Source organism: Anarrhichthys ocellatus, unplaced genomic scaffold (genome assembly GCF_004355925.1).
Source record: "Anarrhichthys ocellatus isolate YVR2014 unplaced genomic scaffold, GSC_Weel_1.0 scaffold30, whole genome shotgun sequence".
Classification (NCBI taxonomy): domain Eukaryota; kingdom Metazoa; phylum Chordata; class Actinopteri; order Perciformes; family Anarhichadidae; genus Anarrhichthys; species Anarrhichthys ocellatus.
The window spans coordinates 2,589,008-2,615,783 of NW_022280060.1; the positions used below are offsets into that span (position 1 = coordinate 2,589,008).

At 41.5% G+C, this 26,776-nt stretch overlaps 1 protein-coding gene across 9 annotated transcripts in view; it reads right to left on the reverse strand.

Moving 5' to 3' along the window:
* Positions 1-2,967: 2,967 nt before the first annotated feature.
* The window catches only part of elavl4 (ELAV like neuron-specific RNA binding protein 4), a 72,385-nt gene continuing 48,576 nt past the window's right edge, over positions 2,968-26,776 (reverse strand). For 5 of the 9 annotated variants that reach the window (XM_031864337.1, XM_031864343.1, XM_031864340.1 and 2 more), the window contains 4 exons: positions 25,964-26,117; positions 15,949-16,183; positions 10,662-10,700; positions 2,968-7,681 (listed from right to left, as the gene is read on the reverse strand). In XM_031864337.1, coding sequence (XP_031720197.1) covers positions 7,354-7,681; positions 10,662-10,700; positions 15,949-16,183; positions 25,964-26,117 — 756 coding nt within the window. In that variant the 3' untranslated portion in view covers positions 2,968-7,353. The remainder of the gene's footprint in view (positions 7,682-10,661; positions 10,701-15,948; positions 16,184-25,963; positions 26,118-26,776) is intronic. The other 4 variants (XM_031864338.1, XM_031864342.1, XM_031864341.1 and 1 more) reach the window with 3 other exon arrangements.

A 26,776-nucleotide genomic window follows, 5' to 3' on the forward strand; every position in this document is an offset into this window, starting at 1 on the left:
CAGGTCAGTCAAGCGTCTCAATATAGCATCTCATTGGTGAGTCGTGCGTTGCTGCGATACCCCGACGTACATGACGACAGATTGTGTGTACAAGAAAATGCTGCCCCTGAGCAGGAACAGTGTGATCCCATGGTGCTGGAAATATTGCGCTGAAATTAAGAGACTTCACAGGGAAGCAGATTGCAAGCGGAACCCTGAGGGACTGCAACTTCCTGAATGGGTTCCAGTACTTTATTAGGCCCTTGTGAGTGTCACTTGCTCTCCGAGGAAGCAACAGCATCGACGGTGCCATCGCTGTTCACACAACTTAAATCTGCCAGCGCATTTGTTATGCAGCCACACTTCAAGTGACCTCCAGAGTAAAAACAACTTAAATGGGCAACACAGCAACACATATTTGTTAGTTTGAAGTGGATCTTGAGCTCTGACTTGTAGTCTTCCACTCTACATTTGGTTGTTAGTTAAATGTGTTTCCTTCCTTACTTGTCAGTTGTGGATGATAATATTAGGAGAGCCAATCAAAAGCGTCAATGAGTTATTTCAGAGATGAGAGGGTTAGGACGTAAGGAAGAGTGGGTAATGCTTCCAGTGTAGGCGATGACAACTGAGTTATGTTAAACAGTGGCTACAAACGTGAAATAAAGACAAATCCTGCCTGAAAAACAAGAATGCTTTATGACATGTCAGCTTGAAATCATCAGGTCGTCAAAACTATTCTCCACTTTCAAAGCAAACAAACAACAACAGCATGGTGACGTAGACAGTTTAAATGAAAGATCATGAAGGCAAACAGATTGTCATCTGATCACGAACAACGTAAACGGAGAGAACCAAGAGCAATGAGCTGCGAATACAACGACGCCCAATATCATATATAACTGACTTTGGTCTTCTGTTTTTAATTTAACTAGAGCTAAAAAAAAGTGTTTTAGTAAAAGTATTCATCAAACTGCTGCATCACATTCTCCAGGGTTTTATGGAGGAGGTGGGCCAATCTTAAAATAGACAACCTCCACTAACATTTTGGAAATGTTCATGACATATTTATGACATGAAACATGAATTCTGGGAGTGGAGGAACTACAGTGAATGCCACATGTTTGATATGTGAGGTTATTGTTTAGGCACTTATTACTAAATTGATCATAAGGCAATCATCTGGGTAGATGAACAAGTTCCCGGCGATCACAGTGAATGTATACCAAAACTGCAGGATTCATTACGTGCAACGTCATAACATTATTACTTACAAAGAGGGAGTAAAAGAGAAACTTTAGAAGAGAAGGCTGCTGTAGTCTTGATGTCTAAAAGTCTTGAGTGCAGTAAGGAGATGTAACCCAACGCACTTTTATAAGAAGTTGGTTTCAAAGACTAACTTGAATGAGCACATTATACACAACAACATACTGCATTAAAACAAACTTTATAATTAAACAGACAGCCCAATCAGTCTGATCAGTATGTTAGTGCCGAAACAGAAAATGAAATGGACTGTGCGCTCATCTGAGAGCGGCTCGGTTAATAAATAACACAAAGTGAGGCTGAGAGTCTTTTGATTAGGCGGTGTGCAACCTTTAAAGTGGACAAAGGGGTGAAGAGAGGTATCCCATTAATGTCAGAGTGTCGACCAAGGAGAGCTAGAGGGCAACAAAGGCTCCCCCACTGCACGGATTTGACTGCGGAAGATTTGTCAAAGACAAGTAGCTCCTTATGAAATAATACGCTTCCGACTGTGAGGCTCATGCTTGTCATTTGGCAGAACCGCCGTCTACATCACAGCACGGCAGGGTGCTGACATTCACACCATGGAGCGGGTGTGATCAGCTCTCGCCCTGGCAGATGAAAAGTGGTTTATATAGAAACTGAGAGGCAGCATCATATGGTTGCACCTGGTGACAGAATATGGTGAGAACTGAGCCATATTAAACCCAACAACTCTCCGTAACGAGCGCGCTTTCACTTCCTTTGGAACATCTTGTTTGCATGAGATACTTTTAGTGATTTTTTTTTTTTCATGCCACAATTTGTTTCACCCATGTCTGAGTCACAGCAGAGTAAAACAGACTTCTTTTATAACAACACCACATTAAAGTTGAAATCAACAGTTATTTATTGAGTTAGCTATTGCCTTTAGACCCCCAAGAAGTCAGTTGAAGAGGGACTTGAGAGCGCACGCTGACTCATATCCTCCCCATCTACTTTCTTCTTGATGAGAGTGGAGGATCATTAAGTTGCTAACAACGGGAGAGGAAAGACAAGAGTGGCTGAACATATCGCAGTCTAACAGCCATCATCTTCTCCACAACGGCTGTAATGCTCTCGGATGTGATTTGGATTATAAAGGCGTAAAGCTGGTTTCACATCACAGGACATTGCATTGAGGAAATTGTTAGTGGTGAACAGATGTGGTCTGCAGCAGTGATATTTATCTGTCCTCTAAGGCCTTGTTCATAGTCCCTTTGCTTTAGGTGTTTTTCTGGCTGAATGGTGATGTTTGGATTGTGAGGCAGAAAGATCGGATAAGATGATAGGCACATATTAACCACATACTCCTACTCGGGCGAGAGTCAGCATTGTGTCACGAAGGACTCGGAGACTGTGAGGATACAGGGGGCAGTGTTATCTCACTGATTCCTTTCTGCTGTCTCACAGCAGCACTTTTAGAGGGCTGACCGAGATCAGCACTGCGTTTTATGACTGCAGTGTTACTGCCTCATAGTCGTGACTGTCCCTCAGAAGCTGAAAAGGTCACAGTGAACGCAGATTAAATCTGTGATTTACTGTTGCATTTAATGCTATTGTGTTGTATTACTAATTTGAAATCTTGCCAGGAAATTATAAAAAAAAAAAAAAAACGTCCTTTACAATTTCTGAGCCAAATACTTCTTCAAATGGCTGGCTTTGTCCAAATAAAAATAAGTGTGATATGTATTTAAATGCTTCATTCATGCACGACAAGAAACATCCAAGCTCTTAACACCTCATTTTATTGTCCCAACATTCAAAAGTACAAATAATTCAAACACAACAGTTTTATGAAAAAGAAAAAACAAACATTTACAGCAAGATTTTTATTTTTGTTTCCAGTTTCAGAAATGACCTAAACTAGCAAGGATAACATGAAGTCATTCATCGCAGTAATTGGATTAATAATAAGAATAAGAATACTAAGAATAATAGCAATAATAATCATAATAATCATCATTGATCATTGTTAAGTAATAACATAAGCAGGAGAGAGAAGAGAGAGCCGCGGTCATGGGGCCCTGTGAAAATTTTTTCGTCTTTTTTGTCTTTGAAGATTTCGTTTATAGATTTTTCAGATAGTAAACAAACACGTCTCAGGAGGAAAATGAAAACTGACAAGAAGAGCCTAGTTCCTCTGTTCACCTTCCCTCCTCCACTACTGGCTGCGTTGTTCCTACTGGCAGGCTGCCACTATAAGGCGCTACAGGGGATGGTGTGAGCCATAGGGGTTGGGCATAGAGCGAGGTGACGCAGCCCCATGTTTCAAACACCCTGACATGCGCACACTTTCACGCACACTCGCACGCACGTGCACACATTTCAAAGCGACTGCACGCGCCGTTTTTCTGTCTCTCACGCGCGCACATGCACTCAGGGAGACACACATATATACGTTTGTATACATGTGCACTAAACAGACCCAAATGCACAAACACACACACACGCTTACACACAGTCACAAACACATAACAAATGTATATACAGTACTGTACATACGCACATTTGGATGTACTCCACGCTAACAAACATATGAGGACAAACGCACAACACGCACACAATTACATAAAGGAACATGCATACAAACATGCACACATGCGCGCACACACACACACAAACACGCACACACACACACACATGTGCACACAGGGTCTCGGCGGAACACAGGCACGCATCGTAAGAGTTCAAAAGTCATACAGTGTAGGAAATTAGTTCACACATCAGAACAACATTCTATTGGGGTCGTTGCATAATTCAAGCTCCCGACGGCGGGGAGCATGAAGGGGTCTGGTTGTTTGGTTGGTGGGTGGGTGGGTGGGTGGGTGGGTTGGTTTGTTGCCATTATGACGTTAGAAAACTATGTGATTGGATGGCGCAGATGATGACGGGATAATAATGACGATATAAGATGACCCGGCCTGTCAGATGACTGAGGTGTGAGAGAGAAGGATGTACTTAATGCGAGCATGCGTCTGAGTGTTTGAAATGCTCTCCACACACCTCCTTCATGTTTTCAAGTCTTAACAACAAACAAAAAAATCCAATTCCGTATATTTATACTTCTGGAACCATTCCCTTACCTTTCACCTTTCAAAATATATAATATATATCATATTAGAGTATATAAAATATAGAATCGGTACAATCCCTTTTCAAAGCTCCAGAGTACTTCTTAAGTATAGCAACAACTGCTGTAAATAACAGTTGGTGTGCAATGGTAACAATTTCTCATTTTTAAAGATTTGTTGGTATGTCATTTGAAAACATGATGAATATTTTTAAAAATAAGTTTTGACTCTTAAGTGATTTTGACCGATTTAGTCCAGTGCAATGAATGACCCTCAAACAACAACGGGCATTTGCTCCTTTTTAAAATGTATCTGCCCAAGCCTCCAAGAGCTGAATGTTATATAAAATGTTTTACTGAAAACTGAAAACTATGCTTTCAGACCCACATTTTTGCATAAGGTTTCATCACAAAGCGGTAGTAAGTGGAGGGAGGGTGTGGACGGAGTGGCTTTTTAGAACAACACAAACTTATCACAGGTTATATTGAACCAGAACGACTGTTTATAACATTCTATTAAGACTAAACTTTATTGAAAAAGATCTAAAGATTTCATTTTAACAAGACAAGAAAAAAGCAATAGCAAATTTAACTATTAACTAGGTTATGCATAGCGAGTAACTGTTTCTAGTAATAAGGGAAGAGCGTCCCCCAACCCTCCGGACATTTTTTTCAGTTTTCTTGACTTTTAGATTTTTTTATATTGTAATTTTGATATATTGGTACAAAGCACGAACGTACTAAAAGTTCTCTCAGTGCAGTGGACTACTGGAAGAGCCTCTCCACTAGTCGCTTTGTTCCCTTTTGCTCAGAAACGCCCCCTCCCTGTACCAGAATCACGCAAATACACAGACAATGAAACAAATAAATACATAAATACACAGATAAATTAATCAATTAATAAATATATAATAAATACAAATAAATAGAAAAATAAATAGTTTAAAAAATAGATAAGTAAATAAGCAGATAAACAAATACAGTTATATTCTAAGCTTTTGTTCGGTTTCTTTTGCCGCGGTAGCTAACTGAAAGTTAATCCAAATCTTTTTTTTTTCTCCACAAGCAACATGACAACAATTGAACAGTTTCCTCACAAGTTTTTCTAAGTAACTGAACCACCACTTCATAATAAGTTGTCATATGAAACAGACAAGCTCAAACAAAAGAACAGTGACAACTCATATAGTACAGTAGATATTGTAAAACAAATGTAGACTATATATGTATATATATATCATCTATTTGTACACAGCAAATAAAGACACAGTTGTCATAGATCCTTTTTAAGGAAACAAATATCTAGACTAACGGAACTAGCTAATCATCATTTAGTTTTGACAAACGTTTCACGCTCAGCAAGTAACCTAAAAGTCAGCAAGCCAAACAAAAAAATACAAAATCAAAATTTGTTCAGTGATTCTTACAAGGCCCAAATTCGTTCATCTGGTTATTCAGCAAAGAAATAGTCTCACCAGATTTTTGGGCCAACAATAAACAAATATTAAACAAAGAACAGCAGCTCAATTCAATGCCAACATCAAAGTTTTTTTTTTTTCGTTAAACAACACATAGAACAACAAAGTTGGATATTTAAGATATGTGAATAATGTAGTATAGCACCTACTGTTGATCGCTAAAAGGAAGTTCTTTTCAAATGTAAGTTCACAAACGCAGAGCGAAGAAAATGATATAGATAATGTATAGTATGCTCTCTAAATGGATAGATGTGTATATATCTATTTACTGATATCCCATATTAACTGATGACAAAAACAGGAAAACAAGTGGACAAAGGGTCTTCTTGCTTTGGGCTCTGGACTATAAGGATGGTTAGGCCTTGGAAAGACCCCTCTCCCTTCCCTTTTGGGTATCGCTGTTGAATAATTACGCACTAGTACATATGTGAAAAATTACCAAAATCACCTGCCTCAGTTTGCATCCCTTCCATCTACAAAATCACTGCCAACTTGGATTTCCCAAAAAACAAACAACCTTTGATCCTATAAAGTACCACGGCAGAACGACAAGACAAGGTGGTGCCCCCTCCCTCCCGCCCCGGCCCCCCCTAGTTAGCCAGTCAAAATATTTTTCTCTTTTTTCAAATCCAGATTCTTGTAAAAATTCTTCAATAATTATTATTTTAATTATCATTTATAAAAATAGATCTTCTTTCTCTTTTATTTTTATCTTTTTCTAAACGCATTTTTTTTCAAGCAAAGAGATCTTCTCTTTGGCAACAGTGTTATTTTTTTTCTCTTAAATTACTGAACGTGTCATCAGGAAAGCTAACCCATCCCCTCCCTCGCCCCATCTCCCTGAACCACTGTGAGGAAAGACGTTATGTTTTGTTTTGCGTTACAAAACAAAAACAATGTTAGAAATTCTTTTTTTTTTTTCTACATCAGTTTGTGGGATTGTGGAATCCCATCTATAATAGATAAGGGGAACTTTTGGATACACACTAAAAATGAATGAATGGTTCACCAATTTAAAAAAGAGCCCCCTCCCTTTTATCGACAGGGAGGTATATAATACTAACGACAGTGGATCCGGATTTACAAAAGAAAAACAAATCCTGAATCAAGACAGAGAAAAGGTTTCAATCTAAAAAGGACATTCTCTTCTCTGAAATAAGGGGGAATATAGGGATTTGCTACTGTTTACACAGAAGAGAGAAATCATTTAAACAACCACAACAAACAGAAAGAATATACAACAAAGAGAAGCCTGCATTATCACAGGAGCTTCCAAAAAATTCATGAACATGTTTCATCGTTTCATTTTTGTAATACATAGGCAACATTGGCTTATAGGTCCAAAGTTATAATATAAGCCATTTCTAGTTCAATTTGTTTAATGGTTTGTCGGTTGCTTTGTGTTCCGGTTGGAGTTTGAGTTTGCTGTGTTGGATGGCTGTAGTAGGGTGGTAGTGGTAGTGACTGAAGGGGCTAAGGGACGGGTGGAGGTGGGGGGGGGGAGGTTGGGGGCAATTTGGGAGCAGACAAAGTCGCGGGGCAACTGCTTCTATCTGTTAAAGTTCAGGACTTGTGTGTCTTGTTAGTCTTGAAGGAGACTTGCAAGACGCGGTCGCCCAACCTGTAGCCGTTGAGACTGGCGATGGCCATGGCCGCCTCGTCGTAATTCGTCATGGTGACGAAGCCGAAGCCTTTGCACTTGTTGGTGTTGAAGTCACGGATCACCTTGACGTTGTTGACTGCGCCGAAGGGCCCGAACAGCTGCCAGAGCACGCTCTCATCCGAATCTGGCGACAGGTTGTACACGAAGATGCACCAACCAGTGCCCGTGTGCCCAGGGATGTTCATGCCAACCAGGCTGGTCATGCTGTCAATGGTGATGGGGGAGAACCTGAGAGGAGAAAGGGAGAGCAGAAGAAGGGGGAGAGAGGAAAAAGAGAGTTTTAATTGAACAGGTTGAAGTACACAGTTGAACAAAATGTTTGCATCTAGTACATGAAATGGCCATAAACTGGTGAAAAACCTATCTCCATCAACAAGCTGTGAACCAAATATTAAAAGATAATCCTCCCTCCAAATATAAAAGCTTGCCATGCCGCTTAACTTTCTGATACGCATCTGTCTACAGCCATAATAAATAATAAGCTTCATCTTTTAACTCTTTACAGTGTATGGTTCAAACTACAAAAAAACTGATCTCCAAGCTAAAATACACATCAGATAAATTAGGATGCATATGCATGGATGTTTATTGTATGCGCGTGTTCATGTCTGAATGCACGAGTTTGTCTGCGTGTCTGCATAGCTACTACTAAATGAGCTCCTCATGTTCTGAGAGGAATGTAAGGAGTGACGACAGCGCAGAGCTGTATTTCCACTTAAGGAGATGCAGATGAAGGTTCTCTCTTTGTGTCCTTGAGTGGCTCCTTCAGGAGCTAAATTGCAGGAAGTTGTTGAATTAAACCGTTTCTAGAAATCCATCGAAGATCGTGCACCAGCCTGCTAAATCTGTTCTCATTCGCCTCATAATCTTCTCCTTTTTCTTGTGATGCAAGAGATTTGAATCCTCAGTTGACTTCACATAATTGCCTTTCCGCTCAAAGGAAAGGGAAAGGAGGGGAAGAAAAAAAAATCACCACTTTTAAATAAAAGGTAAATGAGATAAAAAGGATCATTTCTTATGCCACCTCTCTCCAAGAAACGACTATAGGCATTATTGGGTGTGCTTTAATTGAGATTTCCGCTTTGCTGCAGCTGTCTCGGAGAAGGCTGCTTTCTTAATGAAAGAGAGGGGGGGGGGGGGAGCAAACTAAATGGAAAATGGAAGCACTTTACGCCCAGTGGCATTAAGGTACAAAGTGTATTCCTCCCACTCCTCCCGCAGTCTGCAGGGTGTTCTGTTCTATTCCAGAGCTGGTGGCACTGATCGATAGCGCCGCGTTCTGCTCAGGGCCCCCTCCCTCCTCACTCTCTCCAGCGACTATATATGGCCGGCAATCACTGCGACCTTCCTGCATGACTTTGGTCACGCAGAGTTTGCTTCTGGCCATTGTAGTTGCCTTGGACGCTAATACAAGCACCTAGGGAGGTTAGCGTATCGTTAGTGAGGGCTCTTGCTCTTTATAGACTTTTTTTTTTTTTTGAGTGCATTAAGTGAGATAAAACAGATTATATTAGTGTGTGTATGTGTACATACACACATGTATATATATATATATATATATATATATATAGTATATTTCTGTATGATAACATGAATTAGATTATAGTAACCTGTCATAAATCTATGACTGAGATACAAGGGATTTTTCATATTTCATATTTGCTGTAAAGCAAACTGTAAGTTAAAGGGTTCCCAATCCTTTGTTCGTATTTTCTCCAGTATCAAGAATCTTTACTGGCTTCACCACGTCGAGGCCTTGTCTTACATGCTCGGCTGCGGGAAAGAAAAACTTGTGGTGATTTATATGCAAAAGCTGAAGTATGTGAGGAGGTTTGGAGGCTAGCTAACACTGCCACTGCGAGAATGTGGAGATGCGCGAGCCTGTATATGTACGTGTGTGTGTGTGTAAATGTGCATGCGAGCCTACCCATCAGAGTGGGACCAAACACTAACCAATGTTACAGACGAGACCAGGGGTTGCATAGCAACAGTGTAGCTGACCAGATATCTATTCTGTCCTTTCTAAAGCCAACCATCTCCAGCTCTTAACATCTTTCTTCTCTTTTCTTTCAAATAATAACCTTAGATCACTGAAAAGCACTTTTAAGTTGATGGCATGCTTTGCAATCAGGACGGCTGAATCAGACACTATTTTCACCTTTATGAAATTATAAAGAGACTCGGAGTGAGGCTACAGTGCTTATCGGGCTTATAGCAGCTTTTCAGGGGAACTTGCTAAGGGAGCGTTTCACTCAAGATAAAACTTCATCTCTGTTAGAGTTGCTAAACTGCCTTCAGATGGTGTCCCCTGTGCTTGCAACATGCAAGATGCCAAGGTCAGCACATTGAAACGTCTATCACCACAGTTCCACCACAGCTCAGGGTGATGTAAGACCTATGGTAGCGAGAAAGCAAAATGAAACAGGGAGACGAAAAGGAAGGAATTTGCGCAGAGCAGTGATGAGCAAAGCTGGAGCTGTCTGCAGTGAAACAGCATTTCCTGTTTCCAGCAGGGATCCAGGTTCATCCAGCCTCATCCTGTGTCCTCGCCGAACACTACCTCATCTCAGCTAGTACTGCCAAGAAATTAAAGGCAATATGTAATTTTGTCATGGCTTTCAGATGTACTTCTATGTCATAAATAATTGTGTACATACTTGATAGTGGATGTAGAGGGGTTTTATTGTAATGTTGTAGTGAGGTAATGCCTAGATAATCAAAGTGATGAATACATGTGCTACTTCAGAAAGACTGTTCCCGAGCAATAGCTGTAGAGTGACGAGGCAGGAGAACCTGAATCCGGTACAAAAAAAACACACCTAGAAATCAGGAGTATTACACCAGAGAACAAAATCCATTCAGTACACAGAAACAACCCAAAACAATCCCAACAACACCAGCACTTGTCATAATCAAAACAAAGCAAATTCATCACCATTGAAAACAAAGACTGATTTTTTTTTTTTTTTTTTACACCTTAAGTGATTGGAAGGCTTTTAAAACCAACTCAAGCTTACGAGAAGAAAACCCAAACAAATCAAAGAACCAAAAATGCAGTTGACCTTCAACGAATTGTCAAACGCAAAGTGACTGCAAAAATACAAGGAAATGTAAACTAATAATAATAAAAAAAGAACAGAAAAAAAAGGATATTGAAAAATCATTGAGTCAACATGGACATCTGGCATTGGGTGAAGTTTTTAATTACCTCTTTACGCCATAGGCCATATTAAGCAAATTGTCCAGCCTGTAAAGAGAAGGAGGGTTCTGGGGTTAATGGTGGGCAGATGGTCGACTCACTCAATGGAACTAATGTTAAGTCCCTACTGCATGGTCCTCCTCACTCAAAAGCAAACAAACCTATCTATAGTTGGCCCATTACACTGAGGAGCCCCACCAGAAAATGCTATCATCAGTTAATGAAGCCACAGTACCATCAGTGTGGTCGGCCACTGCGCTACTTCACAGGCTTTGGCGTAGCGCTGCACTAGCTAATGCCAGAGCACCGTGTTACAGGAGCATCGACGTTACTGTAGGTGTGACTGGTTAACTGTTATACAATACTACAGCAGTGGAGACTTCACTATTATAGTCACATACAGAGCACCGATGGCAGCAGGGCGGGAACATAGCATGGCACACGGCTATACTAGGATGCTAGGCTAGCCATAGTGCTATGCAAGGGCAAATCCTCGGTTTACTTTACATGTAGGGTATCCATACAATTTATACCACCACATTGATGGTTTATTTGAAGATGGAGAAAAGAATCTTTTCATAAACTACGGTCTTTAATTAGTGTTGACTCAATTGAGAGAACACCTGAGATGACAGGAAACGATCCAGAGTTCTGTCAGTGTAATGGTTTGGCATTTGAATGATGGTGAGCGAGAGAGGTGATTATGATAAGTATGTTTTCTATGAGGTGGACCAATAAAAACACAATTGAACATTAAACTAGCCATGAAATTGCGAATGTCTGTCTTTGTGGTCGGGGTCAACCTGTTAAGTGTTAACGGGTCAGGTGGAATGGCTGAGTGTTAGTCAGAGGGTGTCCTCTGTCTAAAAGGGTTAGGTTTTGGGAATCGTTGTGGTTTCATAATAACTTGCCCTGTGAGCGACAGCCAGTCAGCCAGTGTGCAGTTTGTGTGAAAGTGTGTGTGTGTGTGGTTTAAGAACCCAGCGGGCTGTGTGTGTGTGTGTGTGTTTATGAGCTGGACTTCAGAAACCTGTAGGCTGTATGAAATGTGGGCCCTCTTGGATGGATGCAGTCTGCTTGGTGACTCAATGACCTTCATTCCTCACTTGGGTCTGGCCTGTCTCATGTCTTATTAACTCTTCTGGCCTAATGGACAGGGGCCACGGCTTATTGAGCAACAGCTGGCCAGTGACGCCTCGTTCCTCTTGAAAACACTACAAACTCTCTGACTTAGCCTCGCCTACGCAGGTTGTTTCTCCTTCTCTCTTTCAGTCAACAAGCATTTGCTTTCTTCCAACACAACTGCTACATACATAAAAAAAATGTATTGAATATTTTTGTTTTTTATCACAACATAATCCTGGTAACTACTCTACAATTACACCATTCAAAAGCTACATTAGTATTTTCTCACATGAGAAACACAGAACTTAATTATTAGTTTATTTAAATTAAGAAATCAATTAGGTTTTGAAGGCTTTTTATTAAATAATTTGTACAATAACAATCACAATAATATTCATATTGATCATTTAAAGTTAAATTTACATTGCATGTTAGAGATAACAGATCAGTAGTCGTCTAATCAGGGACAATTAATCACCGGGATGCCAGGTAATTGTAGTTAAGTACCTTGTGAATTAGAAATCTTGCAGAAATCTGAGTACTGAGGATCAGGACTGAAGAGCACTGTAATAACCTGTGCTCTAAAATGTTTTTGTTATAGTGGCTAGTTGCTGTTTTTATTTTTAAGATGCATTTACATTTTTTAAATATCTAAATAAAGTCATATCTTAAGTTCTTGCGATGAAATACCCACCAGCTGAATTAAGTTATGTAACCTTTTTACATTTTATATAAACCATCTGAGTATATTGCAGGACTACTTGTTGTCTGGGTTCAAAGTGTGTATGCACTGTAGCACTTTTCTCTCTTAACATTACCAAAACGTAGGATATACGGAATCATTAAAGCGGTAATTAGCCCATTATGTGGGAAGAGAACAAGCAGGATGCTTTGTGGGTAAACGAGTCAATTGGAGAGGGTGCTCAGAGGAGAGGCGAGGCGCTCCAGGTGCGGGAGCACGAAGACATCTGCTGGCTGCCGGGCCATTGGGGCACAACAAAACAACCTGCTGCTAACTCTCTCCCTCTCTCTCTCCCCCTTTCTCTCTCCCTCTCTCTCTCCCCCTTTCTCTCTCCCTCTCTCACTATCTGTTCCTCTCGCACATGTACGAACGCACACTGATGCACACTCACCACGCAAACACTCTGCCAGCTTTTCACACTGCCTCTCCAAGCTCGATATAAACAATAGGGCTTTTGTGCTTTCTCTCAATGCATGTTAATGGAAGAATGGGTGTTTTTGTCTTCTCTCTCTCTTTTTTTTTTAAACAATCTGTTCAATTAAAATTGGCTCCTGCCCTGGATATAATAAGGCTAATTTGCTAATTAGTACTATTAGTTAACAACAGCGGATCGGAGACAAGCCGGGATCTAGGGCTCGCTGTTCTGTGTGTTGATGTTTGCTTGGCTTGGAGAGGGACCATGCTGTATAAGCACATTATAGATAAACCATGTGATGTAGTCACACAGGATTGATGCATTTGTGATTCTATATTTTAACTTGGGTCTTAGCACAAATTTGTTAAGTATGTTAAACAAGTATCGGTTTTACAATCTGTAATGGATTGTATTTCCACCGCTAATTTACATTTCATGTTGTTTCTGGCATACATCAGTAGATCATTTTTGCTTAATTTTTTTGTTTATAAGAAGTAGTTTTACATTTAATACACACTATTACATTTCTTACTTTAGATTTAATTTAGTCTTTTTAAGGGAGAAACAGAGCAAACAATAGCTCAGGGTTATTACATTGAGCACATTTTTAACTTCTACAGTGTTGAGGTGTGGCTTGGGAGCAGAGAGCAGGAGCACAGAGACACGGTGCCGAAGTGTCCTGTGGTTGTGAGTTGTGATGAGAAGCGACAGCTCTCCTGCGGAGCCTGTAAATTGGCTTGGCGTATCACAGACACACAGCCACGCTACATCGCTCAGGTGTCACACCAGGGAAGCCGCTCCAGAAGAAAAATACCTTCCAAGCTCTGACTTTGATAGAGAGTAAACAGCACGACCGGCTTAGTGTTATTGAAAGAGAGAGGAAATTGTATAAGCACACATTCTCTCCAATTCTGAGACGTTCCCGTCGGATCGGATGATGGAGCGTAACATCATACAATCACCTGTTTCTGTCTTGTGTTTTATTGAGGTGAAAGGTGACATGACCTCAAGAAAGTAAGCCCAAACTCTCTGTAGGTGTCATATAAAACATTAAAAAAGATATATATATTGTTTGCGCAGTTAGTGAGTGACTGGAAATGACCAGGGAGGATGCAATATATACAGTGTTTCGGCTTTTTATTGTATATGGTGTATTGTAATAGCTTGTTGTGGAGATAAATTACATTTTTAGAAAACAGCTTTAAGGTATTTCATATGCACTCAATTTCATCAAGTTGAAACAAGGTTAAAATATACTTATTTAAATGTTGTCACTTGTTTTAATTTGCCCTTTGTTTATTGGATGTAAGACATTAGTCTGTCTTAAAGAACTTCCAGCTTCTAATGCAAAGACGTAATACAATAGATTATGTCTCATAAATCCTGCAAATGTGTTTTTATATTGACAGTGTATTTGAAGTGGGTCAACTACAAAAGTAACATTGTGGTTCATTGGATCACTGTGACCATATCATGCAGAATTAGGGCTTTAAAGTCAGAAAGACAACGACGCTTTTGTTTGATAAAAAGTTCCAATATTATTATCCAAGCACATGTTTTTTTGCACAGGCTACAGGAATATTCTGTGTTGACATGATGGCAGCATGATGAAATGAGGGGAAATATGTAGTTGTGAACGACAGAACCCCACAGTCTCTTATGAACAGTTCCTCTCTGATCCGGGTGGACCCACACAGAGCGCTCACAGGGTCTGATTTATTGACACCTGCACCAGGTGCAGAGCTCACACCTGCCGTTCAAAAAGGGGGAAGCCTTTGCTGAAACAAATGTTCACTGACGTCGCTATGACTCATGCGCTCTTTGTGCGGGTGTGACATCCCCTGTTCGAACATTGCAAATTGCATTTGGTGGAAATGTTTTCCAAATCGGGCCTGTTGTTTGGAACAGACGTGATTCCTTTATTAAACTCATTTATTGTCACATCAACCAAGAGTATTTGCTATCGAGTCTGAGACTGATGATATTAAATATCCACATATGAAATAGGAATCCTGTTTGTCATTTAATGATACCAAACACACAGAAGGTTTCCAAATGTTAATCACGCCATCAATCAGACCCCATTTGATGACATAGTTGTTTGAGAATTCATGATATGATCTATAAACTAGTACTGTTAGTAAAGTTTGCTGATGAGTATTACTTGCTTCCTTCATGCTTAACTTGAACACTTGAACCTGGAGATTCCCAACCTTTTGGGCAGATGGCCCTAGTGACATCACATTATGCCTATAATGTACTTTGTGTTTCATTCTGTTACATCATAATGTCTCTGGCATAGCGCTGGGAAGTAGGAGGAGCAGGTTCCTGGAAGTATATTTCCCACTCTGAATCCCCATTAAAAGGCTCCCAGTTTATGTAACAATGCTTTAGGTTTATGTTGCAGCCATTCGTTTTAAGTATTACGTATTAATATTATGTAGTAGTAAGTATAACACACAAAACTAAATATTTAAGCTTGAAAAAAAAAACTGAATTTAACAAAATGCATCTTGGGAGACATAGTTAACTTCTCACCTTATGGTTAATGTAGAAGCCAAAATCTTTGACATTTTATCAAAGAACCAGATATTTTCAATCATTCAATCATCAAATACGAGAGTCTCACGTCCACAAGTGTGAGTCACGTGACATTGTTTGTGGAGAAAAAGGATGGGACTTTTACTTCTGGAACCAGGGGCGCCTGAAATGGGTCCTCCCACTTTGCAACTCTATGACACATTATAAGCTGCTTGTCAAGCAGGACTGCCTTCAGAATTACAGAACAATAGAATCCAGTCACTTTAAATAGGAATTTCGATGAGGTCACCAAATAAATATCAGAAAACCGTACACTGGGTCAGCTCCCAAGGTTGGGAAACTCTGCATTACACATCTCAGTTACCCAGTATGTGTTTCAAAACACAACCTGAACCCTTTCCCACCTTATCCTGTCTCTTCCCTGCCCCACTTGCTCCTCCATGACCCTTTCTATGCACCGCCCCAGCACTCACCTGAACCTCTGAGCCTGGTGGTGGAGGGGGCCTGGGTATCGGCGATTGGGGGACTGGTAGAGTTGTGACAGGAGGGCTTGGCTGGTCTTCTGGCTGGGGTTGTTGGCGAACTTGACCGTGATGGGCTCGGCGGCCCCTGTTGGCTTCTGTCCGTTCAGGCCCTTGATGGCCTCCTCAGCCTCTATCCTCTTATCAAAGCGGATGAAGCCCACACCTCGGGAGCCACCTGCGGGGCCAGCAGATCAAAAACAAACACAGGCCCCTTTTACTTTACAGGGTTTAGACACAAAATCCACAGTCCATACATTTCTACTACATGTTTGGCTCAATTTTGTGTTTTTCCAGTCCAACAATGTTAAACACTTTTTTTCCAAGAAGTAGTCTTTTCATTTTTATTTTTTTTTAAAATCCTCTGAAATTAAACCTTGTGCTGCATTTACAACGGTTTACTGTGGGTGTGGAGAAAGAGGTAAGACAGAGATGAATAGTATAATAGCAACACACACACACACACGAGCCGTAGACTGTGCATGTGAGGCTGTATTGTGGCATTGGTCCCGAGTCTGGTTAAAGCCACACAATCCATTCTTCCTTCATGCTAGTCACAGTCAGCCGTACACACACACACTCTCCATGCATTGTTCTCAGTGACATTTGAGCCGTTTCCTTGGAGATATTTTTTGACTGCCACCTGAGAGGAACATTCAGAGACTGTGCTCTATGGGAGGTACTTATTGGTGTCGGTGAATGCTCCGTGTGCGTTACTGACTGTATATACAATAAATATATGTATGTGTGCATGTGCACACTGGTATCTATTAATGGATGCTGTGCCTTGTTTTAATGAGGCTGCCTAGATGGCCCAAAGGATGCTCGCCCAGTGACAGCAGCACTCTGCCGAAGAGACTATTTACATAATACTGTGTGCACAGGCATGTCTGCGTGACGGAGACTGAATAAAAGAGAGGCAGTGAGAAAGAGGGGAAATTTCGTGTTTGAGCATCATTGTGTGCAGTCTCTTTCTCACACATAAAAACCCTCCTTATTGTTATTCCACATTTTTGTACATGCCTATCCCTCTCCCCAGCTCTTTTTTATACTTCCTGCTGGATTGTCTCATGGCACTTGCTCCCTTGAATTCTTATTTGGAAGAGCACCTCGACGATCTCACTCCCCCTTTTGTTCTTTTCTTCGCTCCAGGACACGGGCAGCACAAGGTTATTTACTTTCCAGCCTGGCATCGAAATAAAAAGCCACTCTTTGAAAGCCAATCGTTGATGAAACATATCTTATATATATCTCAGGTGGAGCTTATTATTAATTATTAAATCATTTACTGATGTTATTTGTATTATTTGAAAAACAGTTTCAATTGGAAAGAAAAAAAATGTGAAACACAAATCTGGTGGACAGTCAAAATTTTCGAAATATAATTTGCAGCTCAAACAAAGTTTATTTGACTCATTTGCACTTTCTCTGCAATTTTCTCGCCTTTCTCCAAATACTGGAAGCATTGCAAAAAAACCATATCCACGGTAAGCTGTAGGGATCAGTGTTCTCCTGCAGCAGTAAAGTACTTTAAGGTGCGATACGGAAGGAAATAGGCAAAAACTGACAACGATAACCAATTAGTTTGTTGTTCAGATGTGTAATATACAAGGTTCAGACTCTGCAACTGTGAAATAAATCAACAATCTTAACTGACCGCCCACACTCTGCTCTGCACAGACCCAAACAAAAGCATTTGCCTTCCACCTGTTGGATGATCTCATTAACTGCTATTCATTGTAAATTATTCTGTTTTATTCTTTCTTTTTTTTTTACCTATCTGGCTCCTTCCCCCCTGACAGGCTTCCACAATTTCCCCTTCCTAACTTCCTCTCGTGCCAACTCTGTACCTGTACATTTTAATTAGCTTGTCAGAAGCAGAAAAATAACAATTCTAACGGGATCTACACAGTGCAAACAATAACCATTGCTGTTCCTCCGGTATTCTTCATTTATTAGTTGTCATGCATGTGCTGTATGTGAGGTAAAATAGAGGTCAGTGCTGTGTCTTTGGGGAGAGCTGTTTGTGCACGTCAGTAAGCGTGATTGGTAAAAGACTTTTTTTAGATTTGAAAATGTAATAAGCATTAAAACTCATCCGACACCATGCTTCACCTTGATATTTGGAATCTGCCCAATTTCACAACAGTCTACTTGCTGCAAGGCACTTAGCAACTCCAAAAGGCTTGCTCAAGGGCACCTCAGCGGTAGTTAAGGTAGAGGAGAGCATTGCTCGTTCACTTCCTCCGCTGAGATGAGAGGAGGGAGGGGAGGACTGTATTCGTCCTTTAATCCTCACACTTGTTTGGCATTGAGCTGCTCCTAAGCTGGTTCTGGCTGGAGGGCCTCTGGACAAATGCTTGGCATACTGATGAAGGCACGGCACAAACACACACATACATACGCACACACACATACTTAAGTGATGACTTGAAGAGGTGCTATTGAGAATGAAGTGTGAAAAGAGCATTGGAGGTGTCCCTGATCATTTGCAATCCTCCGTGACTGATTGCGGGTGTGTATATGTGGGAGAGATTTAACCTTTCTATGTGTGTACTTTTGTTGTTCAAGTGTGCACTAGCTACTCTTGTCCTTGAGTTTGCACATAAGCATTGTAAGGAGGTGAGGTGATAGTTGTTGCCATCGCCCATCATTTTACAGTGTGTGTGTGTGTGTGTGTGCATTATCTCCTATATGTGTCTACACAAGAGTAGTGGGAGAGTTGTTTAATTTACTAGTATTTTTAGACTGTCTTGGACCATAGGAACATGTTTGAATTTGTAAAATGGGTGTAGTTCCCCTTTAAGCCCCCCTTTCTTACTGATGACAGAGTATATCTTTAAAGATGACTCATAAATGTATAGTTGCATATTGTTAGTGGAGCCATTCTAGAGCTTTTGATTGGACACTGTTTTCAAAATACATGTTTCGTGAGCTCGGTAATGTTTACAGCAGCAGGACGGTGTATGTGGGATTGACTCTACAATAAAGTACAATAAAGCCCATGTTCACGGTGCTGAATGAACAGGTCACCCAGTGTGACGGGTGTGGCTCATTGTTGTGTTTTTGATAAATGCTCAACAATGGAGGTCTATGACGCAGAGGAGCAGGCTCTATCAGGGTTTGGCAACACGGGCAACAATACGATCAATGTATTGTTGCTTTTGTTCTTTTCATGGCATTTGTTGAAAATAACAAAATCCAGAAGACCACCAGACTTATCCGTATCCTGGTATTTAAAAATAAAAACTACTCGCAGATGAAATTAATGAACTAGTTTTAAATCAGTGTGGATTCATGAAGCAGATTATTCAAAGTGTATTCCACTGTTTGTTTATTACCACTCTGTCATGCCATATTAACGTTGTAAACCTTGAAGAGAGTTTATTTTTCTCCCGTTAAACATAACAAAAACAAACTTGCAATCTACGAAGCAAGCTGCCAGTCTCGGGAGTCCCACCTAATGACTGTCCTTTCAACCAGCCCCAGAAGCCTCGGCTACTTATCAACGCCAGCCAGCCATACAGGCAACATTAGAGCACAATGTACTTACTAAGGTACAGCAATCCGTCTTTCTCACTCTCTCCCTCTCTTTTTCTCACTCTCTTTTTCTGCTCTCCCTTTCCGCCACAGTAATCAACAGCGGCTTATGTAACTCTCTCTACCTGTGCTTATCTCTCCCTAACACACACCGACAGGCACATTGGCTGCCTTACTAATAACACGCTACCTCAATCTGGGGAGGGGGAAACAGAGAGAGAGAGAAGTCGGGAGACGAGAAGCGAGTGCTGGGGGGTGGGGAAGAGTGCAAGGCAGGAATGAAAAGGAGAAAGGGAAAAGTGGGAGTCGAGGAGAGAGGGAGTTAAGGAAAAAAGGAGAGAAGGTGATAGAAGAGAATGTGAGGAGGTGATGCTAAAAGGATGACGACGACGACGATGATGAAAGGAAACAATGCTTTTCTCGCTTGCTCCTGCTCAAACATAGACGATCTTTCTCTAAAACCTACTATCATTTCCCCAAACACTGACTGAGAGAAATGACTGCTCCTCTGAGAGACCAGAGGAGAGGAGAGTTATGAGAAACCTGGCTTCAGTGTAACGAAAGACACATTTCTGTCTCTCTCTCTCTCTCTCAAACACGCACAGTTTCATGCATCTAGTGCATTGTATCATTGTAAGCAGGGCAAGCCCATGCACTCACTGAGCTAGACGCATGCAATGATGCACGCATACATAAGCAAACATGTTTTCAGCCGCTCCGCCTCTCATCTTTTTATCTTTTACTTGAGAAGCTACATTGTGCCAACTGTATCAAATGATAAGACTTGCCATCCCGAAAGACTTGATAATACGGCAGAGGAAGAAAGAAATCTTATTCCTGCTATCTTCTAATCATGGGGAGAAAAAAAAAGAGCAATGTCCTTGTTTTAAGTAAGATTAGTGTTCCTGGGTACAGATGGCGTTTGAAAAAGCAGCGAGAGGAGAGGCGAAGAGACTTTGAAGAGTGGAGGTGCCCTGTGCTTTAGCCTCTGTCAGAGCAGAGCTTCAACCATCTGTCTAATGTGCATGTGCGCATGTATCAATGTGCATATCTGAATGTTTGTCGGCTACCACAGAGGCAGTTGGATTATTGGGGGGAAAGAAACTAAAGGCAGAGGGACGATGGTACAAATCGTGCCTCCCAGAAAGTGCAACTCTGCTCGTATTACCTTGACCGTTCTGTTCTCTGCTGCTGGACAGGCAGAGAACAAGGATTCAGTGTGGTGTCAGTCTGAAGGGGAACATCCATTATTCAAGTCAAGAGAGGAGAGAACATACCAACCGTACAGAGGAAGGGCGATTCATTTGAGATAAAAAATAAATAAATTGTGCAAACGTGAACGGTCGGACTACAAGAAGAAAGCAAAAAGCAAACTGTAAAGCCGAGCAGTCTTGTGAGGAGACGTCTGTGGCTCCACTTTCATGGCTCTGGAAAGACTAAAAACAAGCCACACTACGATGTGGCATTTCCCTGACCTTGAAATGCATGTTGTTTTGGTATTTCTGTACCCAGCACAGCAGCCATGGCACAAAGGTGGAAGGAGAGACAAAAGGAGACGGGAGTTTCATGCAGATGAGGCAGCACAGAGAGATGCTGGTGTTTTAGAGAAAATTGGCTTTGGTGGTGCTGATCTGTTTTCAATGCTCCGCACACGAAGGATTTTTGAACTGATCGTTTTGCAGATTTCACCAGCAAGGGCAAACTAAATGGTACAGAAGAAGACTGAATAAAATAAACAATTTGGATTTAACATATTCCAAACAATAGTCCCATTAAATGCAGTGTGACAAAAGAGAATGCCAGCAGATTATTGAATAGCTTTTACTACTACTCACGACCAACATTGCTTTTAGACTGTATGAAATCTTTTACCCTTCAGTTGGTGAAATCACGACAGCCAAGTAAAAGTAGTAGGACAAAAATGGGTGTCCATTCTGCAGCCTCTAACGTGACAAAAAGCCAGAAAAGGGTGCTCTTTTTATGACCGATAATGTAAAATCTTGAGTAAATCACATGCAACCAACACCAGGCTGCTGCAGAATATAGAGGTCACGAATGTCTATGAACCTACTCGCATGAAACCGGTCAGTTGTATGTTCCTGGGGAGACTTTTGACACTCTCCGGTCTCTTTGTGTCTCTCTCTTTCCTCTAAAAATACCAAATTACAAGGGATAACAGCTTTGTGTGCTTCCTCTCCAAGTTCTAGCAAAAGTGGCGTTTCAGTTGTGCTAAAGTAAAATAGCTTTGGTCAAATTTTACAGGGTTGAGTCACAAAGCAAGCAAATCTGCAAACAATTTTGTCAGCGGTGCCATTATTGTTGCACGTGAACATCATAACATTTTTTATAGCCTCCAACAGAGTCACTAACTGCACATAACGGTTCCTGTGAAGACCAAATAAAAATGTGCAACGTCATACACACCAAACACGACACGACTGGACTTTCAATACCTCCATAAACTTTAATGTAACTTTAAGAGACCCATCATGTGCTTCTGGCAGCATATCTGTAATGCTGCATGTTTGAGCATTAAACTTCTCAAACATTATCATGTTTCTTGTCTAGGCGCAGCGAGTCTTGACATTTGGCAAGAAATAATACCCAAAATGTCTGAAAAGCTTTCAAACATGGACGCCTCATGCCAGCAAAATTTCAAGGTAACTGAACCTTAATTTAACGCTATTTTGATCAGGAACAATAATACAACTGCTCAATGCCAAATAATTATTCATTCAGTGGGCACAACACTAAATCTTGAGTTGTATGATGCCATGAACACTTGCGTCTTGTTGCCATGGGAATCCTTGCCATTGCTACCTTCCATCCCACATGAAGGGAGCTCAGCATTGGTCTTTTCACAGCCAATCCAGACACACACTGAGCAGCAATTCACATCAGAACCAATGTTTGTAGAAGCCAAGTATGTGGATCGATTGTACTTGTACATTGATCAGGTAAGCATTGACCTCTGCCCGCATAGAGGTACGGGATGAAGAACTAGGAAGAGACAAATATCGATCCAAAGCTGTCCCTGATATCATATCTGTTTCAAATTGAGGCTAGCTTAAACCAGCAGTCGGAGCACGAGATCACGGCCTGGCTGCCGTCCCTGGAGGTTAGACAGGGAGAATCCGACCAGTGCTATTTGCACTGATAAAGAGACAAAATATTCTTATCCATCCAGAAGCAATCAATAGACTGGGGAAGGGAGAGAGGAGGGCGATGGGATGGAGGAAGACATGGAGAGATATTCTTGTCAAGTCAATTTTGTGTTCACTCTCTGAGTCTCTGGGGCAATTTGGTGGTTTTAGTGGACTTTGTTTCTGCTGCTTCTGACTGTAAGTGATGCTAACAGCGATGTTTCTAAAGTTCCTTCTTGTCTTTGTGAACAGAAGAGTGACTGCAGGGTGCATCCTGTTGATGAGGAGGTCATTTAGAGAACAGACTTCATGTTCCCAATTTAGCAGAGCTGGAACTGGTGATCATCGGCCCATCTGCCGATGGTCACTGGAGAACATCGGCTCCTTCAACAACTTCATTGCGTTTTCTATGTATTTTCGGTCTGTGCATCACTCGTCTCTACAGCCCACTCTATTTCTGTGGACAGTGTTAGGGTGTGTCTCAAATCAGTCCCTACTTCAGTAGAAACAGTGAATTGCTGAGTAAATTGGATTCCAGGCACTGATTAGGTTCCTAATTCAATAAACACGGGGGCACTGGTGAGTCACTGATGACCTGTGACACGACTTCAAGGCACCATTTGATAATGGCGTCATAACAACAGTATGTACAAAAAAAAAAATACTGGACAATGCACACGTTTTTGGACCACAAAGCAGACTCTCCCTCTTCCTCCATCTTTTTTTCTGCCTCTACTTTCTTGTTCTGTACTTACATTTTTGGCTGTCACGGGAGAGGTTTAATTTGCAGCCCATTTCTCTCTTAATGGCAGCGAGTGTGTGGGTGTGTATGTGTCTTGTGTGCGTATGCCTGTACAGTAACTGAGAGAAGAAAAAGACGAGTCAATGATGTCGGCAGACTGCTCTCAGGGCCCTTCTAAAGTCCTCCATGTTTTTAATCACCAGCAACTCTCACATCTAATTGATCATTAACATTTCTCCTGCTGATCCTTAACCCTCTGGGGACACCTTGCAGAACATCTCTTATTATTATCTTTGCGTCTCTGTGTGTGTGCATGTGTTTCAGTTTTAGAGCAGGTACAGTAGGTAGGGTGATAGTGAGGAGAGCAATTACTGTAGTTGAGGGTCCGTGCAGGCTCAGTGTGAAAACACCTCCTGCTCTAAGTATAAATGAAGTGACCAGTGATAAATACACTGTCTGCATGCTGCAAGAAAAAAAATGGATTTCTGGTAATGATAGCTGTAGTTCAAACTTTTTCGGTCAGGTGACATCACCAACTGTTGTACTGTAAGGCCCGCCGATAACCCTTTTCACGAGCACCATTCGATGAAAGAAGTTGGGTTTGAAATTGTTGAGTAATTTAGAGTAAATTAGTAAAGTAGGAATTTGTTTAAGTGGCATCAAACAATTGTCAGTGTGCTGTATGCGAGAAAGGAACTAAATCCTTCAATTATTTGAAAATGTCTGAAAAATACAACATAGTGTGGAATACATCATTGTAAATGTTTGATTTTGCTGTTTGAAACACCAATTTGTTTATCCAAGCCCAGGTTAAATCTCAGGATGAGAGAAGGAACAATTAACTCAACTCAACATTAATTCCCTCAACTAAGCATTTTCCTTTGATCTGGGTGCTCATCTTATCCCCAATGGTAGAAGTAAAACCAATGCAGCACTTTATCTGAACATGCTCTTGTGAACCCAACCTACTGTATGGCAAATCAATGGAAACATTGCCTTCCTGTGGCCAGCACCACCCGTGTTGAGATTTGTTTTATTCATGGCATGTGGCCTGAGCTGGGAAGAGATGTGCATGTGGTGGCTGTGGTTGAACACATATGTTTTCGGTGGCCTTGCTGTGTGTTGCGTGGCTATATCACTTTGCAGGGAGTCCCCTGGGTCTATGTAGCATGGTGGCACGACGGGGCTGTTTGTAAAGACAGATCTGCTGGAGATGAGCACACTTCATCTGCATGTGTGTTGATGAGGGTAGAAATAGCCCTTTCTTTTCTCTCACACTTCCCTTCCACTGGACCCCTCCCTAGCTCTCCCTTCGCTTCCTCCCTCTTCTCATTTCCTCTCCTTCCCACGTCTCTGCTCATCTACGCCCTCTGTTACTTGCTCCCCCCCCCCCCCCCCCCCCTTGCTCCCCCCCCCGTCTGCACTCCCTGTCTCCTTTTCTCCTCTCCTTTGTTTTCCTTTCCTCTGCTTTCCCCTCTCCTCTCGCCCTCTCTCCTCCTCCTGTCTCAGTGTGTACAGACAGGCGTGCACTTCACCGCCAGCAGTGATTTATTCTGCTTAGGCAAATGAGTGTGGCTTACAGCATGCTGCTCCCTTTCTGCTTCATCAGTACACATTGCACATAACACTGGAGCAGGTTGCAGCCTGTAGGCACACACCACCCCTGAAATGGATCTAAGAGACACGCTGGAGGGGTTCTTCTGCAATAAAATGGACTGATGTGATTCATTCCTGTGTTTTGGATGTAGTGGAATGTGTAATTGAGCATGTATATTGCACAGCTTGTGTATCACATGTAATCACTGTTTTTACGACGGCGCCCGGAGCTGCGGTCGTGGTCGTAAAATCTGCTATTGAGGTCACTCACTCACTAGTCAATGCTTGGTGGACAATAGGGCTGGGTGATATGGTGGAAATCATTTTTTTACAATATTAGAATAAATATCTTTGGATGCTGGTACAGTTTTATTTTGGTTGACGATGATCTATGAATATGTACCTGTCTACAGAAGTCGGATATCCTTTGTTGAAGTACTTCTGCCTTCCTGCACTTTTTCACAATGTGTTACCACACACAGAGCAAATGTTTTCAGGAGGTTGTTTTCTGTCAAATTTCATGCGTTTTCATGTTCATTAAGTTATTTACTTACACTCCTTTTATGCAAATATGACGGATGGTCCTGTACTCCGTAGAATTAACACATTGAGTGTGGATGTGAGTGACACATAGTGCTACAGTTACATGTTACACTTGAGATTACTTGTTTACAGTTTCAGAGACAAGTGCAGAGAAATATGTCACTTACAGCTGCCATCTTTGTTGGCTGAAGAAAGTACGTTGCTACTTGAGCAACAGGCAGAAATAATATCTTCTCTTTTGTGCAGCACACAGCATATTTATTGATTTAGATGTGCATAAGTGTATTTCAGGATTCTGGAAACAAGCGTTTTTTTGGTGTTTTTTTTAAACGCTCGGTGCCTGGCTGATCACGCGAGTCTGTGTATAAGTGTGAAGAGAGAGGAGGCGCTGCCCCATGGATACCTGTGACCTGGTCGACGAGGATGCGGGAGGTGATGATGCGTCCGTACTGGGAGAAGAGCTGCTCCAGCTCCTTCTGAGGCATAGTCTTGGGCAGGCCGCTCACATACAGGTTGGCATCACGGATGGAGGCTGAGCTGGGTCGTGCATATGACACCTGTAGGAAAAGATGCGGAGTCAGAGGGCTTGTGTAAATAAATTACAGCTCCAGTATTGTACAAGTCATTAACTTCCTAGGGGGGGGGGGGGGGGGGGTTAAATCTAAAAAAGATTAAAGCGTGAGATACAAGGATTTTGGATGGGCAGGGGTGCGGGTCATTGGATCCTCCACAGGGAGGAAAATGTGACTGTTTTCTTAGCACACCTTGCCGTGGGGATTATCGTTGTCAGGAAAAGATTTAGCTGCTTAGAACACTGGAGAGATAACACTTGAGTCGTTTGCTGGGGGAGGCAGAGGGAACTTTGTTCCCTTGAGTAGAAACAACAGGTGTGAAAGGACAGCTCTGGCAGCCAGGGGAACAGGATTAAAAGTATTAGGATGCAAACTCTGTATGGTTGAATCAATTGGGTGAATTAAGAGACTTTTTGATCAAAGAATGGAGAAAAGAATGGTAAGAGTTCATATATTGTGTTTGCATATGTCTTTTTTCAGTTGGCTATTTGATTTAAACATTAGCAATGAGCCTAATAGTAAGTAACCAAAAGCCTTTAGTATTTTAACCAAGTGAAATTTAGTCTTGCAAATCCTGCAGAGTAAATCATCAGTTTAGTTACGTTAAGTAGGTATACAGCACGGGTAAAACCTTCAACATGCTC